This window comes from Callospermophilus lateralis, chromosome 12 (genome assembly GCF_048772815.1).
Source record: "Callospermophilus lateralis isolate mCalLat2 chromosome 12, mCalLat2.hap1, whole genome shotgun sequence".
Lineage (NCBI taxonomy): Eukaryota > Metazoa > Chordata > Mammalia > Rodentia > Sciuridae > Callospermophilus > Callospermophilus lateralis.
Window position 1 is genome coordinate 96884753 of NC_135316.1, and position 18253 is coordinate 96903005.

Consider the following 18253-nt stretch of genomic DNA (forward strand, 5'->3'; position numbering starts at 1 on the left):
ATCATTGGTGAAGAAACCAGGTGGCAATAAACATGGCTTTCAGGTTGGACCGTTACTTATTGAACTTTCTCAATTTTCTTCATTCCAGGTGAAAGATTTTTCTCTTTCCTTTTAAATTATAAGTCCGCCCTTAGTAGTTGTGGCACATTAGAGGAAGTACAAATTAGTTTTTTGATGTGGTCTCCAGAATGTCACAGTCTTCTAGGTAAAGGTGAATCTTGAAGACATTCCCAAACAGAATTGACTGTGGGATGTGACTTAATACACATTAAATCAAACACACTTCAGAGCACAAGATTCTGAACATTATTAATCTTTCAGAATTAGATTTGAAACAAATACTCAGATTTGAGAAGAGGGGCTTCTAACATCTCTACAAACATGGACTTTCATTGGTTTACAATTGACAAGTTAGTCGGCTGATAAATTAACTCACCAAATTGTCACAATGCTAAATAATAATCTAATTCACTGCCTCATTGAATTGAAAAGTTGATTCTTCTTCTCAAGTTAAGACATCAATTATTTATGGTGTTATCAAAAGGACTTAGCATTACATTGACTTATATGCGTAATTCATTCCTAAAGGAAGAATAAAACAAAGACAGCAGGTGGAAACTCTTGGAGGTAATAAATATGTTTAGGACATCAATTGTGAGAATGGATTCAGATATATGTACGAAGTATAGACATTAAATATGTACAACTTTTTGTATGTCAGTTATACCTCAAGATATTTAAAAAATAAAATCCAAAAAACTCCCATTTTATTTCATATCTATATTCAATTGGAGAGGAAGTGAGATTTATGTAATTGGTTAAAGAAAATATAGGCCTTGATCTTTCACGTGCCAAGGACTTCAAATGTGTCATTTGCTGTGGGCCATAAGACAATCCTAGAAGAACCTTGTATTAAAACATAAACTCAGTAGAAATAATTTCCCAGATGCAGATAATTCATTTGTAGAAGACTGAGGCATGTTCCCCACCTCCATGCCACCCAGAAAATTGAGGAAATGAATTTGAGATTCTAAAAGAAAAATAATATTAAGAACAATTTTTTTGTCAACTCAGTTGTAAAGTATTTTAAATAGAAGTGCAGAAAACATATGAAAAGCCCAGTAGATACTGATCAGCCCAAACATACACAAACTAAAACCAAAACACTAGAACATTTTATGCACCCTAGATGCCCTCCCATTTTGTATCTCTCCAAAATGCCAACACCTTCCATCTCCCAAAGTTAAGAATTGCTCAAACTTAGGGCCGCATGCACGTTGCTTGAAGGGAACTTGTTTAAATGGAATCATAAATATTCTTTTGGGTTAGATTTCTTTGGAGCAGTGTTGTATTTGTGAAATTCATCTGTGTTGTTCATGTAGTTTAATTGCTTTCAATGCTGTGTGTTCTGCTACCTCATTTTCCTTCTCCTGTTGGTGAGCATGTCAGTTATTTCCAGCCTGAGCTATTAGGAATCCTTTGTAGGAACACCCTTGAATACCACTCTTGGTGCATATGTGTACACATCTGGCCAGTCAACAGGGTGTGCAGCTTATGAAACTGCTATAAACTTTTTTCTAAAATAGTTTTTTTCCAATAAAAATATTCATACCTGCAGCAGTATATGAGTATTCCTGTTGCTCCATGGCGCCTTTTCCAATTGTTGGCCTCTTGGATATTCTTTTTTGTAAGATGAATTTTCAATTCAGGTCTCCTGTCCATTTCCCTAATTGAACTTTCTGTGTCTTTCTTAAGGAGCTTTAGGAGGTACATTTGATGGCACTATTTCTCAAATTTTAGCCTGTACCATAATCACCCTCTGGGCTTGTTAAAACAGATTACTGGTCCCTACCACCTGGGTTTCCAATTGAGCAGATCTGGGGAAGGTGCCAGAATATGCATTTTTAACAAGTGTCCAGGCGATGCTGCTAGCCCAGGGACCACTCTTGATAACCAATATTCCATCAAGTTTTAGGATACAACAAAAACCTTGACCATTTAATATTTGCTCAAGGCTGGGCATAAGCTAATATTCTCTTGCTGGAAGGGGGAGCAACTGGACCCCAACAGCCACTGTTTCTGTCTATCCACAGCCCACGTATCTTCTTAGAAGACTTGGTTCACCTAAGCAGTCAACAGAACCCACTGATAAAGGAAGATATTCTTTTGATCTCAGAAAAACTCTGGCTTTCTTCAGCAAAGATATGAGTCAGTAATCCCTTAAGAACAAAAATACAGACCTCTGAATGAAGAGGAAAACTGTCATTTATTTCAGTTGAGTTTTGTTTCATTAAAAATCCTATGACATCAAAACAGAAATGAAATAGAAACAAGTTTATATGTCCGTGTAACCTCTAAAGGCCAAATGAACACATATATATTTAAAACGTTTCTCACATTTAAACAGACATCACTGTCATTTCAGTTTCCTGAAATACTAAACATGACTCTCAAAAAACAACTTTGTGCGTGATTGTTGTACTAAACATTAGCCGTAGACTTCTGAATACAAAGTCAGACCGCCTCTGTGGCTCCATGTATTTTGGTGGTTTGCTGTGTGTGTGCTTTTTTTTAATGCTTCATTCTACAAAACATTTGTTTCTCTCTGTTAATGAATCGAAAAGCCCACTATATATGGCCATTTATGTGTGTGTGTATAGAAACACACACATACACACACACACACAAACTGATGTATGCAACCTGAGGGTGATGATATCCTATTAACCTGAACTCAATGTACATTCTTCTTGATTCTACCGAATCAAGAAGAACTGGACTCATAGTTCAAATGAAGTACAACAGGTCCTAGAAGTATTGTGGTTTGTTGACTGCCTATTCAGAAGGACCCAAAGAAACTGCTGTTAGTGGTCAGAAGGGAACTAATCTGAACAGGCTCATGAAAGCTTCTGGAAGCATCCTGAGAACATAGTACATAATTACAGCCAAGGTCTGCAACAATTTTCAGTTTTAATCACCAAGTCAGAGAGCCTATGTATGCAATTCTGAAAGGATCTTAGGAAAGGCTAAACCAAAAGATTTCTAGTCAACAAGAGGATTAACCTCCTGTAAACCAGAAATCCAAATAAGAATAATACTCCATATGTTAGGAATTATCCTTGGAGGTTTGGCCTTTTTGGAAAGTATCACCATGCTGAGTCAGAAACTGCAAGGAAGTTCCATGTCTGAGCCAGGCAAATCTATAGATGAGGGACGTTCACATGTGTGTCCTTCATTATGGAAGCACGTATAAAGGCTCTCATCTTAAGAAAGCATTTTCTTTTTTAGAACCTATAATAAAATATTGTCCTCCTATACTTTAGTCACATATCTTTTTGGAGCTGGGGCAGGGTAGATTCTCCCTCCTACGATGTTACTTGAAGTACATTTTTGTTGTTTTTGTTTTTTCCTGTTAGTTTTACTGTACTATTCTAACCAGAGGCCTTTGGGGGAAAGTAAGGAGTCCGAGTTGAGAGTGGTGAGACAAAATGGCAACTTCACACAGTCTTCAAGTAAGTAGAGTCCCTGATATCACTGGAGGTTAGTGTCTTATTTTGGGGAACAGAGGAGGGAAAAAAAAAATCAAAACAAAAATATCCCAAAACTGATAACAAAAAAACCCTGTCATAACTGTATTCTATTCCTTACAAAATGGGCTTTGGCTCTGGGGTCTGTTAAGGCACAAAACCTGGTAGACACCTTTTATTGGTGGTCTGCACCTCGGATTTAGATTTTAAAAGAACAGCTATAACATTTGAATTTGAAAAGGGAGAAAATCTAAGAAAACTAACATCTTGTATGTGTAAATATCTGTTGCTAGAGTTAAGGAAAAAAACAAACTACAATGTAGTTTACACAGTGCAAAAACTATAGAAAAATGCCTTTGGAATTGATTGACATCCTGGTAGAATCATAGTGCTGTCTCAAAAATGGTTAAGGCTGAAGGCTGTCCATTGGAAGTGTTCATAACCACAGGGCCAGTGTGAGCAATATCTGGATAATTCCTTTTGAAGTACACCTATAAAAAAGAAATAACAAGCATAAAAAGGATATCTTTAAAAGTTTCAAAGTCCTTCTCTCGAAGGCACTGCATTTCTGTGTCCACTTCTTCGTGTGAAGCAAATCATGCCATTTACTGAGGCACAATTACAAACCAGGGATGTACATATTCTGCAGAGGAATTAGCCCCCTAAAACCCTCCGCTGGGCTGGGCTGAATGCCAAACCACCTGTAGATCCACTTTAGTTCAGATCATTCTGATTCCCAGATATGTTTTATCACTCCATTAAATTGATAAGCAAAATCATTTTACTGACTCAAAACCTGGAGATAAATTAAAAACAGGGTGACAAAGAGGCTGGGAAATCTAGCGTCTGCACGAGGGTTTCTCATTTTCGCACATAAAATGAGCACAATAGATTTGGATGTTAATATCAGGTTGTAATCCCTATATTTTATAAACTCTGACTGACAAGCATTCAAACTCTGGCTTCTGTGTATGAAATATCCCAGCGTTTAATTTGTGCGGCAAAGCAGTCCCAGGGCCCATAGAAATGTGATCTGTGGATAGTGGGTCACAATAATGAAAAGCAGGGAAAAAGCTTGAACAATGACCCAACCAAGCAACTTCTCTAAAAATGTAAGATGATACCAAATAATAGGACAGTCCTTTGCCAAGCCTTTGAGTTCCTGAATTCTACCAATTTCTAGCTGAACTAGAAGAGATACAGGTTTCCTGATAAATGTATAATCAGAACATAAAGGAAATGAAATGCTGTCAAGTTTCTCTGTTCCACAATCATCCGTTTTTAGTAGCTGTATCGTATCTTGGTTCCTTGACAGATGCGTCTAACAAAATGAAATAATGTCAAGACTTGTGAGCTCTTATCTCCAAATGTGTTTGGGTGAAAAAGGACTTCGAATGTAATTTTTTTTTATTCCCAAAGAAGAATGTGAAAAGTTTTGTTCGAGTCTTTAAAACAGAAAATGTACCATCTATCTGAGGCTGACGTGTGTCATGAGCTGGGTCTCTTAGTCATTCGATTCTGGATCTATTTTATGAAACCTGGCTCCAAATATATTTGTGGGTGCTGTCAACAAAGTTATCATTGGACATAATGGACTTCAAATACAAAATGAGGAGTGCTGAGACACCCACCTATGTGTTAAGCCCACTTTCTTTCTTTCATTGCTTGCATACTTGTTACTCAAAAAAAAAAAAATCACTTAAACACAAAATTCGATAAATTAAAATGTCACATAAGAAGAAAAGTAAATTCTCTACTAATTCCCACTGGGTGAAATTTGGGACAAGTTTTCAAAAATATGATACTTGTGTGTAGGGGTTCTGCTCTTTTTGAGGTAGCTACATTTTCAGTGGTTATAGATTTACATGTTTCAAAAGGGATATTTCTTGTTGAAACTAAAAACAACCAACAATGGAACAAACAGAAATACAACTGAAGTTCTACTGCTCCAGAGTCCTCCTGAGATATGTTGGTTTTGTCCCCATGACCCTTCTCAATGTCATTTTTTATAAAGAAAATGATGCTATTGGCAATTCTTCACTAACTGGTCTCAGTTCCTGGTCTGAAAGGCTTGGTTGAGAACGACTTCCGTTTGTATAAAATCCTTCATCTGGCCTATCTTTCTCGCATCCGATGCCACGTGTTATAAAACATTCTGGACAACGGCCTAGATGGATGGAGCATCTCTTAGGCAGTGAGGCGATGAGGGGAGTGGATGACTGCCCCTCTCCGGCAGGGTCCTCAGGTCGCAGGCTCATCCTGGGGTGGAGAGGCCCAGTCTCCATGCTCCGTCCTGGGTCTTACTGCTGATCCTGGAAGAACTACTCTACCCTCCCTCCATACTGGCTGCCTCGTCTGTAAATGAGATAACAATGACTTACCTCATAGGAACTAATTAATGGCTGCACGCTGCAGGTGGAAAACACACTGAGTTAAGTGCTGGGTGTGTTTGGGAATGCTGCTCTGAGAAATGGCCCCTTAGTACACGGAAAGTAGCAGCATTACCTGGCGTGAGACACGAAAACGTCACACCAGGAGTCCCGTTTGTGGATCTTGGTTTTATCATTACAGACGCCAGAGGCATGGTTGAGACTGTTCACTGAGTGAACGTGGCAAGAAAGTACAACTGAGAGGGTGCTGAAGCTGGAGGACCAGCACTTGCCAGTTGGGGACTCTTGGACATTATCAGCCTCCTCTGTCTCAACTTCTTCAAGTGTCAAAAAGGGATAACCTTGTCTCAGAAGAATGTCTGTGAAGAGTGTACTGGAGACAGTGGATGTTGGGCATCTTGCTCCTCTTCTTCTGGTTTTCTGGGGTCTGGTTCAAAAAGTCCCTTTGATGTAGTCTGAAACTTCATATTTAAACTCAGGCTCATCATAAAGCTAACATAATGGAATTAGATCTTACTAAAAGCAAGAAAGCAATACCAGCTCCCCTTCATGGACAAAAACTGGGGCTTTTGTTTTACATCAGCCAACATATTGAATTCTGGCTCAATACCATCAGTCCCTTCTCACTGATCTGTGTAACTCACGGTGTCTCAAGGCCTCAGGTTCCTTCCTCAGTAAAGCAGGTCTGATTTTGGTGTGCATCACTGGTGTGTATGTACTACTGTCAGAGAAATGCAGGGTCAGAGCTTCTGCTCTTAAGAAAATGCAATAATGAGTTTTTCTCTCTCCTGTCCTTTTAGAAATCACCTTAAACATCAAAGATATTGAGAAAAAAGAATAAGCTCAGCCTTTGATGGAATCAGGTGTCACCGGAAACCCTGACTGGGAAAATATCCGGAAGGGTTGCCATGTGCCACTGGATTCAATGAGGTTGTGGAGAGAGAGACAGTGGACACCAGTGGGAGCAGATCTCAGCCATCAGGGAGAGTGCAGTCCTCCAACCAGCTGGCGCCAACAGGAATCATACAGAAACAGCTTTGTTGAAGAATATACATTGGTGAGGCCCAGGGGGAGAGAGGTTCTGAGATGTGAGCTGCATTATAAATACCCATTTCTCTCTCTCTCTCTCTCTCTCTCTCTCTCTCTCTCTCTCGTGCAGTCATAAGGAGATTCTATGATAAACAGGGCGAATCTGCTTTGAAACCATGCCCTAGCCACAACTATCCCACAGCTCTATGGTCTAGGAAAAACTCATTTTATTCGAAGGTGAGAAGAGGAAAAATAATAATAATAATAAAAATAAGTATAAGATCTGTCAAATATACAAATAAAAAGTGAGAAAAGGAAAAAGATGGACACATGATAAATGAATACTACTGATCAGGTGAAAATGGCAAAACAAAACAAACAAACAAAAAAAACCCCAACCCACCACAATGCAATACATGCAAAGGCAAAAGTTGCAGAACAACCAACCAATGCACAACAGTGGTACAAGTGACTAGGGTGAAAACGCAAAGCAAAAAAGGTGATGAGACCTGAGTTGACAGAGGTCAACAGTGGAGTGAAGAGAAAAATGAAAATATCAATGAAATGACTAAAGAACTGAAGGGAGCGTGGAGATGGTTAGCCAGGGATGGAAAAAAACAGCATGAGACATGGGAACAGGATTGAGTACCAAGGACTGGGTGAAAACAGTTTATAAAACAGACAAAGGACACATAGCATAAACAGGACTGAGACTTGTAAAGAGAACAATATAATCCAATTTTTAAAATGGGGTAAATTTCCAGAAACAAAAGCCCAAGGGAAACACAGTGATATCCCAGGAAAAACAAATGACCTCCAAAATAAAGAAAGAATCCTCTGAGCACCAAGGGGAAAGACCAAATTGTGTCTGTGTGGCTTCAGACTCCTCCACACGAACAAACACTTTTAGAAGACCTCAGACCAAAGATTACAACATATTAAGTCAAACAAAGTGTTCAAGTTTTATAACAAGCAAGTTTAAATTAGACAGCAGCCAACTATTTCAGACATGTGATAAGTCACATATTCTAGCTCCAATGAACCCTCCTATAGAACACTGTTTTATAGCTTATTACTTATTTTTACTGCTGCCTGTAATAATGTCTCACTTTACATGGAGTTCAGTACACATTCCCTGTCTATAAGTACATCCCTATAGATTTCAAGGAGATCCATATAATATCTAATATAGTTATTTTCCTTCTATTTCATTATTCTCTAATTCATTCCTTAAAAGGCACTGATTGTGATGGACTAAGCAGGTGCCAAACCCACTAGTGGATCACTAGAGTCTGAAAGGGCTACACTAGGGCTGGGGGCACAATTCAGTGGTATAGCACAGCCTTGCCTGGTATGTGCAAGGGCCTGAGTTCAATCCCAGCACTGGGTAAAAAAAAAAAAAGTTAAAAAAAAAAAAAAAAAAAAGACTATACCAGAGCACAAACTCTAGCCAGCTAAGAGCTGGTGAAAGTATCATCAATTAAAACAGAGAAGTAATATAACACAGGGTTAAATATATTTAAAACTATTTAAACAAATAAAGTTTTATAGTTAAAAAAAACCCTAAAATTTTACAGAATTAGTGTTTATTATTAAGCTGATTATAAAAATAATTTCTAAATATTCAGAATTTCTAAAGCTATTCAGAATGCTTTGGACATTTCTTTTGTTATAACCAGGATGTAAGGATTTGGCCTCTAGCCTTCTGAAAAGTGATCAAATTTTTGTTATTAATAAGTGAAATGCTTATGTTCTTGGAAGCATAAATACATACCCTCTCATCTGATCCCAGCAGGGTGAAGGGGCCGGGACAGTACTGTAATCCCTGGACTACAGACTTGTATCCAAGGGCACTGCCTGCTAAGGGTCTCTTTATCTATTTAATCAGGTCCAGGCTCCTAGGATCCAGGATGCTAGGATGAGTTCTACCTGGTGATTTCACAAATAGATAAAATGGCACATCCATCCCACAGGGAGAACAAAGGAACTCTGAAAGCTTCAACTAGGTCTGCTGCACCCAAGAAGAGGATGATGGACACTCAGCCCTTGTTACTTGCTGAATGGTGCGGTAACCCCTCCTCCCAGTGCCGAAGCACTAACCCCACTATCTCAAAATGTGACTGCATTTGGAGACAGAGTCCATAAAGAGGTGACTTCAATGTGGTACTTAGGGTGATCCTTGATCCAATATAACTTATAAGAGATTACAGGAAGAGGAAAGACCATGGGAAGACAGCCATCGACAAGCCACGGAGAGAGGCCTCAGAAGAAGGTCATCCTGCTGATGATGGCTTTGACCCTGGATTTCCAGCCTCCAGAACTTTGAGAAAATAAGTCCCCATGCTTAAAGCCAGCTAGCCCACAGGACTTTGTTAGGGTAGCCCAGCAGACTAACACACCCTCCAGCTTTATGTGTCTACAAAGTACTTTTCTCTAGTTTTTCATGGATCATGTCTCTAAAGGCCAATCAAAGAGTGACTCAGCTGGCCCGCACCAACGTTTTCAGAAAAGCAACTATGTGGTCAAGGATACGTGACTTGGAAGTACCTTTACCCAGATGCTGAATTTTCTTTTCAAACCAATGAATTCTAATCTGGGAGAGTGAAAAGCTTGTTGATTTAGACTAATCCCCACAGTGTTAAGAGTTCTGAAGGAAGCGTTGATATTTGATCTTGTACATTTAAAAAGCTGACACTCTGACAGCTTGTTCTCCTCAAGAGGACCAAGTGTGCGCAGAAATAACGTCAAGAAGATATTCAATGGGGCTAGGAATCAAGATCCGCATTTCCTTTGTCTTTCTGTAGAAGTGACCTGTGCTAGTGACAGGCAGGCCTGAGATCCAAGAGGGATGTTCTGCCTCTGAGGGAGCCTGGGAGACTGGGCCCACCTTGCATCCAGTGAAATAAGGAGTGTTTTCAGGCTCTATGCAGAATGCAGCGGCCAGAACAGGGCGTTGGCCTCACCCAGCAACATGCCTCTGCTGTCCACCAACCCCTCAGTGCCCTCATGAGGGCCAACGACCCCACATCCTTGCCAACCAAGTGCCATGGGAAAGAACTGCTGTGAAGAGCCAGGGAAATCATTTACAAGAGAACTCTGTAAACTATGTAAGATAAATTCTACAAACTACGTGAACGTAACTGACCATTAGTGTTGTTGAAGCAGATGAAAGAGAATCAAGAGGTTTCTGATTTTGTGACCTCTGTATACATGTTACACTTGAATTAAAAGGAAGGTTGAAGGAAAACATTTCTCATTTGGTGTTGCTACAAACGAGGGTGACACTGGTCACTCTTATTATCTTGGGGACCTTATTTCCTTATCTTTAAAATAAGGATGATGAACTGTATTATCTCATGATCTAGATTTACTCCCCAAATTTCATGATCCATCTCTCATTACTCCATGCCTTCATAATAATACATTTTTAAAAAGAGGATTTTGACATGTACATGGGGGATGGTTCATCTCTCTGATGTGAAATGCTTGAGGTGTCAAAAAAACAAGAGGTTTGAGTTTCCTGGCTGTTTTGTGACTAGATTACACAGGGAATCCCAAAGGACTGGTTGGGTCTTATGAGGGAAACCTGGACCAGCAGACACTCTAGAAGATGAAAGTCCTCTGGATAATTTGGGCCTAAAAAAGTCCAGTGCTTCAAGTGTAGCTTCTCATCTTGGGTGCCAGCAGTGTACGTCTTTATGAAAAGCTCAGTACGCAAACACCATCCTCCCTGAGCCCAGGCCTTGAACCCCAACCCTGCCAACTATTTAGCTAGCTATGTGATCCTGGTGAGTTCCATCCCCTCACTGAGCCCTGTCCTCTTAAACAGTCGTAATGATAGAAGGGGGTCTATCCTAGCACAGTGTGTCCCTCTCAACGAGTGCCAAAGTATCCCCTCATCATCAACAGTCCAATACATGCACCAAACACCTCTGTTCTTCTCTATTCTTTGGTTTGTATTGTCCATGACTAGGGGCATGCCTAAAATGTGGTTAGTACCTAGCATAATATTTTAAATATGTAGGCATATTCGTCACAGTTTTAAACACAGGTGCAAGATTCAAAGAAATATTGGAAGGCACAGATCCTCATTCCTAAACAAGAATAAGAAACAGTGACAGAAGGAAACCTTTGCTACATTTTAGGCAAATCACTCCCACAAAAGGACTGTTAGATACTGGAACAGTATTATTCTGTTGTGTTTAAAAGATATTTAAAATGCTACATAAAACCAAGCAATGTTATTCTACCTATGGTGTTGAAAGCTTAGGACATACAGAAAAGAATGAAGATGGAAAAGCACATCCATGTTGCTATGATGCTAAGAGGTGAGCAGTTACGACAGGGAGCCTCATCAGGAAGCACTGGAAGCCCTTGCCCAACAAGCGGCAAGGAAAGTGGACATTCCCCCCACCTTCCTCCTCCCACCAACACAAAACCACCTTACAGAATTATTCAAAGAATTATGAGCCATTGTGTGACATTGGCTAAGGTCTTAAACCAAAGAGCAATATCCCATCTGTAGAAGGAGTTAGTACTGCATGGCTGTTGTTTTCAGACACCACGTAACCCAAATGTCTTTAGTACTCTGTAAACCTTCAAGCACTATTCAGACTGTAGCTTTGATGGATTTTTGATTTGTCCTGACAACAACATTATCTTCTAGAAGGCAGAAGTACAAAGTGGTCTTTGGACCCAATCTTAACAAAGAAACCCGGGGAGAAAGTGACAGTAGGAGTTTTCTTGACAATTTATAAAACAAAGAATCTTGTTTTATATCAACTTGTTTCCCTGGTAGATCTTTCTAGAACAAATGAACAATATTCCACATTTCCCTTCACACTCCCAAATCTCCTAGATGTACCTTGACAGCATTTGCATGCACCTCAAATGTCCTCAGCACACATACGAATGAAATTCAATGGGTCTGCAAAATGAGTATTGGGTTCTGTGAGATTCAGAACCCTCAGTCTACATGGGGAAAAAGTCCAGTCTAAAACTGTCCCCATCAGGCACACCTGCTTGCACGTGTATGTATACCCCACGGCCCCCAATGCTTCTGTCAAGTCTCCCAGGCCTGACTTCAACCTGGGACATGTTGAAGCTTTGTCTCTGGAGGTTTGTAATTGAAAGGGGGCACACAGTACTTGTTACCAGACCCATGGTGCCAAATTGTGAGGAACGAAGTAGTGAGACAAACTTTAATTACAGCTCCTTGGCGCACACTCACCTGTTTTGCTATTTCAGTGAGGGCAGCGGCTTCTGCCTTGCCCAGCTGCTGCACCATCTTGTAAAATAGGCTCTCTTTATTTTGCAGCAAAATGTAGGGCTCATCATATTCTTTCAGTCTCCCTGAATCCAAAACCTGGTAATCAGCAGAAAGAAGCCCATTGAAACACAATGTTTTGCAGCAACATATTATAACTCAGACAATATTTCGGAAAGGGGCAGGAGAAGGAGAATATAGAGAATCTATTTGGGTGGTAGGCCCCGAGGGTGTTTAAACGGTTTGATTACCCTGTTTTACGAAGCAAACAAAGGCCTAACCTGACCTTTTATTATTATAATGTTATAGGAAAGGAAGAAAATGAAAGTTCTAGACTATGATTATAGGCAATCAGCAGTTCTGTGCATTTTATATTCTGCCAAGGGCATCTGGGGTTGTTATTATTAGTTAGTGCTTTTAAAACCGGGTAACTTCTTGATTGAAGAAAATCAAACTCAATTTATCTAAAACACAAAGTAATGTCAGAAAACCGGACAGCAGTGACCTCTGATACAATCTGAGCAACAGCTGGAAGGGAAGTAAACGCCTGTGGAATTTCTTTAGGGGCCAACACTGTTGTCTGCTGGGAAGGGGGGCTACACCCCTGTTGGTGAGGTTAAGGTGCATTCTGAAGTCACCTCTGGGTGTAGTTTATCATTCTGAGAGCAAAAGACTGGCTAAAAGAGCTGCTACCTAAGCAGCTTTAGCATAATTGCTCTGCACTGAAGAAATCTCTAGAAATCCAATTTTCTCTTTGGATAAGACTAAAGAAGCAATTAAGAAATTGAGCTCGAAATTCCAGTGATCACGGCCACACAGCACATGGGGGCAGCCCAATCTGAACTGCTGAGAGCCTGGAGATCTGTTTTCACAATTATCTTTCCTTGCTTCTGTCTCTCTCTTTCTTCAGCTGCCTGCCTTTTAGCCATCTTATTGCTCATTAATATGTCCACTGGAAATTGAAAGGGAGAGGAGGGGGCGCTTAGCTGTGCATTTCTTCTTATTAGTGGCTTTGGTTAATGGCTTCAGAGAGAAGAGAGAGTCTGAGACAATTGGCCCAAATGACGCACCTAGCAAAACCATTCTGATGTTAAGTGGTACTTAGTTCTTCATTTAGGCCCTGTTTAGAGTAAATTCATCTAAAGAGAAGAGGCAGAAATTCTAAGCAGGACACAGGTTGTTTTTCCACATCTAGATATTGCAGTTAATTCTGGCATTTAATCGGAAACATTTATTAAGTCTCACAAAAGGCATTTTCCTGTTAATCTTTTGTTTACTACCGTGAATCACTGCTAAGGGCAGCTTTCTCAAAAGAGTTCAAAAATAATTGAATCTGTCACATCCACATAATAATTAAAATGTCCTATAATTTGGCATGCCAATTTAGATGCCCCAAATGTGTAATTTTACTTAAGCATAGCATTACAGGGCATATTCACTCTTCCTGACGTGGAAGAAAAAAAAAATGCAATTTTAAAATACAGATCTCTCCCATGCCAAAGACTAAGTAAAGGAGTGAATCTAGTTACTTTACAAAATAGTCAAGTTTTCTATTCTGCAAAAGCCATAAGCAAACTTTTATAAACTACTAATTCAAAGTGGGGAGAGTGAGCTCTTCACGATGAACTCTTCACGATGGAAAGAAGTCTATACTTCTTGTTCCTAATCATCTTTCTACAAAATTTATTCAGGTTTGAGATAATAGTATCCTTTCCATCTTCCCTCAGATGCTGAAAACATACAAATGCTTCTTAGAGAACAATTCTCAGAATTGACCATAATCTACAATGAGATATCCCCCAGCCAAAAACCAAAACACAAACTCGAAAGCTCTCAAACAAAACAAACAAAACAACAAAAAACAAACAAACAAAACAAAACAAAACAAAAAACCAAGAGGATTAATGTCAGGAAGACTATTTTGGTCCAAATATTTGATGCCTTGTGAGCATTAACAGTTTAATGACCATATTTGTTGGGACGATAGAGCACACATATGCCAGGGACTAAACCCAGAGCCACATACCTGCTAAGCACACTCTTGCACTACACCCAAGTCCCAGAACTTGAATTTTAACTTTAGTAAGATAACACTTTGAGAATGTAAAATACTCTTTAATAATCACTAAAATAAAATATAAGGCTGGGGATGTAGCTTAGTTCTGGGTTTAATTCCAAACAGAAAACACAGTATCCTCACACGACTGAATTATTATAGCCCCAAACACATGAATAAACTAGTTTTGAGAGATGGCATGTTGACATGCCCTGATACATAAACACAATGTGGCAAAGAATATGGTCATCATAAGATCAATGAAATTGCCTCCTAATAAAAAGAGCAGTTTTTGAACTTGAAAAGGAAAATAAAAATGGCTATGGGGGTGTACATTCACTGCATTTAAAGCCAACACTGTTAACTCTAAAAATAGATTAGATAAATAAGTTAGGTAATTAATTTCCTTCCTCCCTCCCTTCCTTCCTTCCATGCATCCATCCAAAATCAAGTGAGTACCTATTACCAAAGTGCTGTTTTAGAAATGGATTCACAAGCAAGCAAGGCCTAGTCTGTAACCTCCTTGCAGCTGCAGCTGAAGACTGAGCTGCAGAGAAGCTACATAGCTTGGCCCAGGCAGCACTATCAGTAGGTGGCATAGCTGGGGCCCAAGGTCAGGTGTCAGCCTGCTTTCCCCTCCATGTGAGTTCCCAGAGAAAGACACCATTATTCTACTTACTGTCAAGTAAAATAATGGCAACACTAACTTTAAACATTTAATTTTGGAAGATACTCTTCCATTTGAACAAGATATCACATAATTTAAGAAAATACGTCTGTAAACACAAATGTGTCCTCTGTCCACTTTCCACCACAATGTTATTGGATTCAGGACTCAAATCACTTAGTGTGTGCTTGATACACACTCACAGAAGAATAAAACCAATTTTATTTAACTTTCAGGATAAATAAAGAAGTAGTCACTCATAGCCAAAACACTTTGGAGGAAAATGTGACCTTTCATTAATTCCTGAATTTATTTGGTTCACATCAATTGCACACTTACTGCACTTGTGTCATTATACTGGATGGTGTGGAAAGGCAGGAAAGTCCCAGCCCTGCCTTTAGGGAGCCTATGCTGATGAGCAGCAAAAAAAAATACTCAAGAGAGACTACTGCAAGGAGACAAATAGGAGATGAAGCAGCAGAAAGGGTCCCTAGGGCCAGAGGCTCTATAGAAAAGCCACAGGGAGGAGAAGGCAGCACACGGGGCTGGATAATAAACATGTGGACACACAGACCCTGGGGTGGAAGGACAGTGGTCATTGCCAAACACTAAAAACAACAGGGTCCCGGAAGTCTGGAGGTGTGAAAGTCACCTCCTGCAAGGCAAGAGGCTGACAGATGTGGTTCCCCTTGGTCACAACTGCATCCCCAGGATCTGGCATTGCCCTTGACAAGCACCGGGCACCCACTGCACATGAGCTGAAGGATAAACACAAAGGAAGCAAAACACACCGACCAGGGTACCTGACCATCCATGGTAAGGAGTTGGGGAGGCTGCAGGGTGAGAACAAGGAGGGGAGGAGTCTAGCTGGCATTGGGAACAGGATAGGCAGGGGGCAGGGGGATTATAGGGTTAGAGATAAGGATATGGAGAACCACACACTTCAACTTGATGGCCCTGGGCAAGAGAGAAGAGAAGTAGGGATGAGACAGAACAGGGATGAGGGCAGAGGGCTGAGACTCAATTTATGTTAAATATTAGAAGAAAGAAAAGAAGGGATATTCAATTGCTCAGAGTCAACGTGGAATGCACATGGGGGAAAAAAAATGCCAGGGCTAAAAATTTAGCCTCTTGGCCTTTATATTTACTGATCTGATCAAAGATTCTAGGTCTTTCAGAACAAGTAAGCATAAAGCAACTCTGAATTTTCTTTCTGCATAGAAAAAGCAGACTTAATTCTCAAGTTTTTATCTTAACATCTTTTATATCTACAAGAAAAGGCTCCTGAAATCTCAAGCTGGGTCCCCATCCTTCCTGTACTCAAGTAAACTAAACTAGGCATTAACATTGATGTGGCAGCCACCCTCAGCCCCAGGATGTCTCCAGGAATGCCAACCTCAAATTGCTTGCTGCTCTCTAGTAGGTAAAGGAAAAAACATTCTATCAGATGCGTCAGTCAGTTACATAAGCTCAATGAAGATGTGGTTATCAGGCCTACAGATCTGCAGGTAGTCCCGGTAGCTGTCCTAGATACAAAAACTGGATGGACCCATTGCAAAATAATTTAATCCACTTTAATGGGCAGGATGCCGTCACGACAGTGGGGTGTGCTCAGGGAGTGGTGAGGGGCAGGACAGGGTCCAATAAAGGCTGACCAAGGAAAAGAAAAGCCCAGAGAAGCTTTAAATATGGCAAGAGACAATAAAAGGGACCCCACTTGGGGACAAACAGAGAGAGGGGAGGAACAGCCCTGTAGAGCTCAGCTTTGGGATCCAGGGGACAAAGGGGCATCTGGGCAGCCATTGACTTAAAAATTAGCTTCACTGGCAAAAAGGTATCTGTGATTTCTTTTTTATGACTAGATACTGTGGCATGTGGCACTCGCCTCACCTGGAGAAGGTGGAGGCTAAACCATGGTGACCTACCTGCCACTCCCCAAAGCTCCTACTGTCTGTCCCCTGAACCCCCTCTCTCATATTTCTTCTCCCAGATTTTTGCTTCTACCTTTGAGGTAATTGTTCCCCCCTGGAAATCTGAATCAAATCATTCAGCACATGTTTGTAGGAACATGTTTAAAAAATTCTGAAGTGTTCTAACCGTGGTCATGTAAGCTTATCAAACAAAGTTCTGTGAAGGTGAAAAACAGAATTTAAATAACATTCAAGAGAGCGAGCGGCAACTTGTGCTTTTCCAGGTGGATACATTATTGAAGTTACTGGTTTTGTTTTCTCCAAGAAAAGAAATGAAGAAAGATTTAAGTATGGAAAGATGACCAAGCCCTGAGATGGCCCTGTAAGCAGAAAAGCTGCAATCCAAGTTTCTGAGCCACAGTTTGGGTTCTCCATAATTTATTCCCCAAGAATTCCCTCACTGTTCACAGTGACAACGTTGAACAGAGGCAACAGCAGTAGCTGCAAATTCTCTCCACCTTTGCTCATCTACCAGGAGAATCCAGAGGAGTAAGGATTGGGATGCGCAGGGCCTGGAGGAAAAGCCTTGCTATTGGCTGGAAAGAAAACAGATTACCAGTAACCGGCGAATCCTGAACAATCCAGGGAGGACGAAGAGACAGTGTGGAGTATTTAGGAGAAAGAAGCTTGCTAATTTGCCTGTCTTGCTCCACTGTTTTGTGGCAACTGAGTGAACGAGGAAGATTAAATTAGCTGCCATAACGACTAAGCCATGTTTAATAAAGTTGAAATTGAGAGAACATCTTTATAAAATAGAATTCTAAGCCTAACACATTAATGGCGCTTAATGAACCAAAACTGGGTAAATCCCTTTGGAGAGCCAACACATAAACAAAGCTATTAATTAGGTCACAGTTGTTTCCCAACAAGCCTTTTGTTTGATTTACTTATAGTAAACAAAACCATATCCATCCGTCTTTGTGGAGAAGTATTCACCAGTGCAACAAAATGTAATTATTACACCTTAAGCACTTGCAATTACACGACTTTACGATGACAATGCTGTTGGTTATGCCCTTCATTAGCATCCATCACTTCCCTAGCTGCTCCCCAAGTCTGGCCGCTGGCCTCTGGAGCATTAGGTTTTTGCGGCTGATTGACTTGTCTTTATGTCCTTGATGCATTCAGAATAACAGAACAGAGGTTGCTTGTTTTCTAGAAAGGGAATAGGTATTTCTAAAGCAAGCAAGAAAAATTTATTTGAAAATCAAAGGTTTAAAATTATTGGCTGCCGTAGTTTCAATCTTGAATGTCCTCCCAAAGTACAGGTGTTGAAGGTTTGGTACCCAGGGTGGGTGTTATTGGGAGGTGGTGGAACCTTTAAGAGGTGGGGCCTAATGGGAGGCCT

The 18253-nt window shown here is 40.3% G+C and overlaps 1 protein-coding gene across 1 annotated transcript in view; it reads right to left on the reverse strand.

Annotated features, from left to right (window-relative positions):
* Positions 1 to 2155: 2155 nt before the first annotated feature.
* The window catches only part of Abcc4 (ATP binding cassette subfamily C member 4 (PEL blood group)), a 223790-nt gene continuing 207692 nt past the window's right edge, over positions 2156 to 18253 (reverse strand). The window contains exons 30-31 of the mRNA XM_076871929.1: positions 12177 to 12311; positions 2156 to 4018 (exon numbers count right to left, since the gene is read on the reverse strand). Coding sequence (XP_076728044.1) covers positions 3911 to 4018; positions 12177 to 12311 — 243 coding nt within the window. The 3' untranslated portion in view covers positions 2156 to 3910. The remainder of the gene's footprint in view (positions 4019 to 12176; positions 12312 to 18253) is intronic.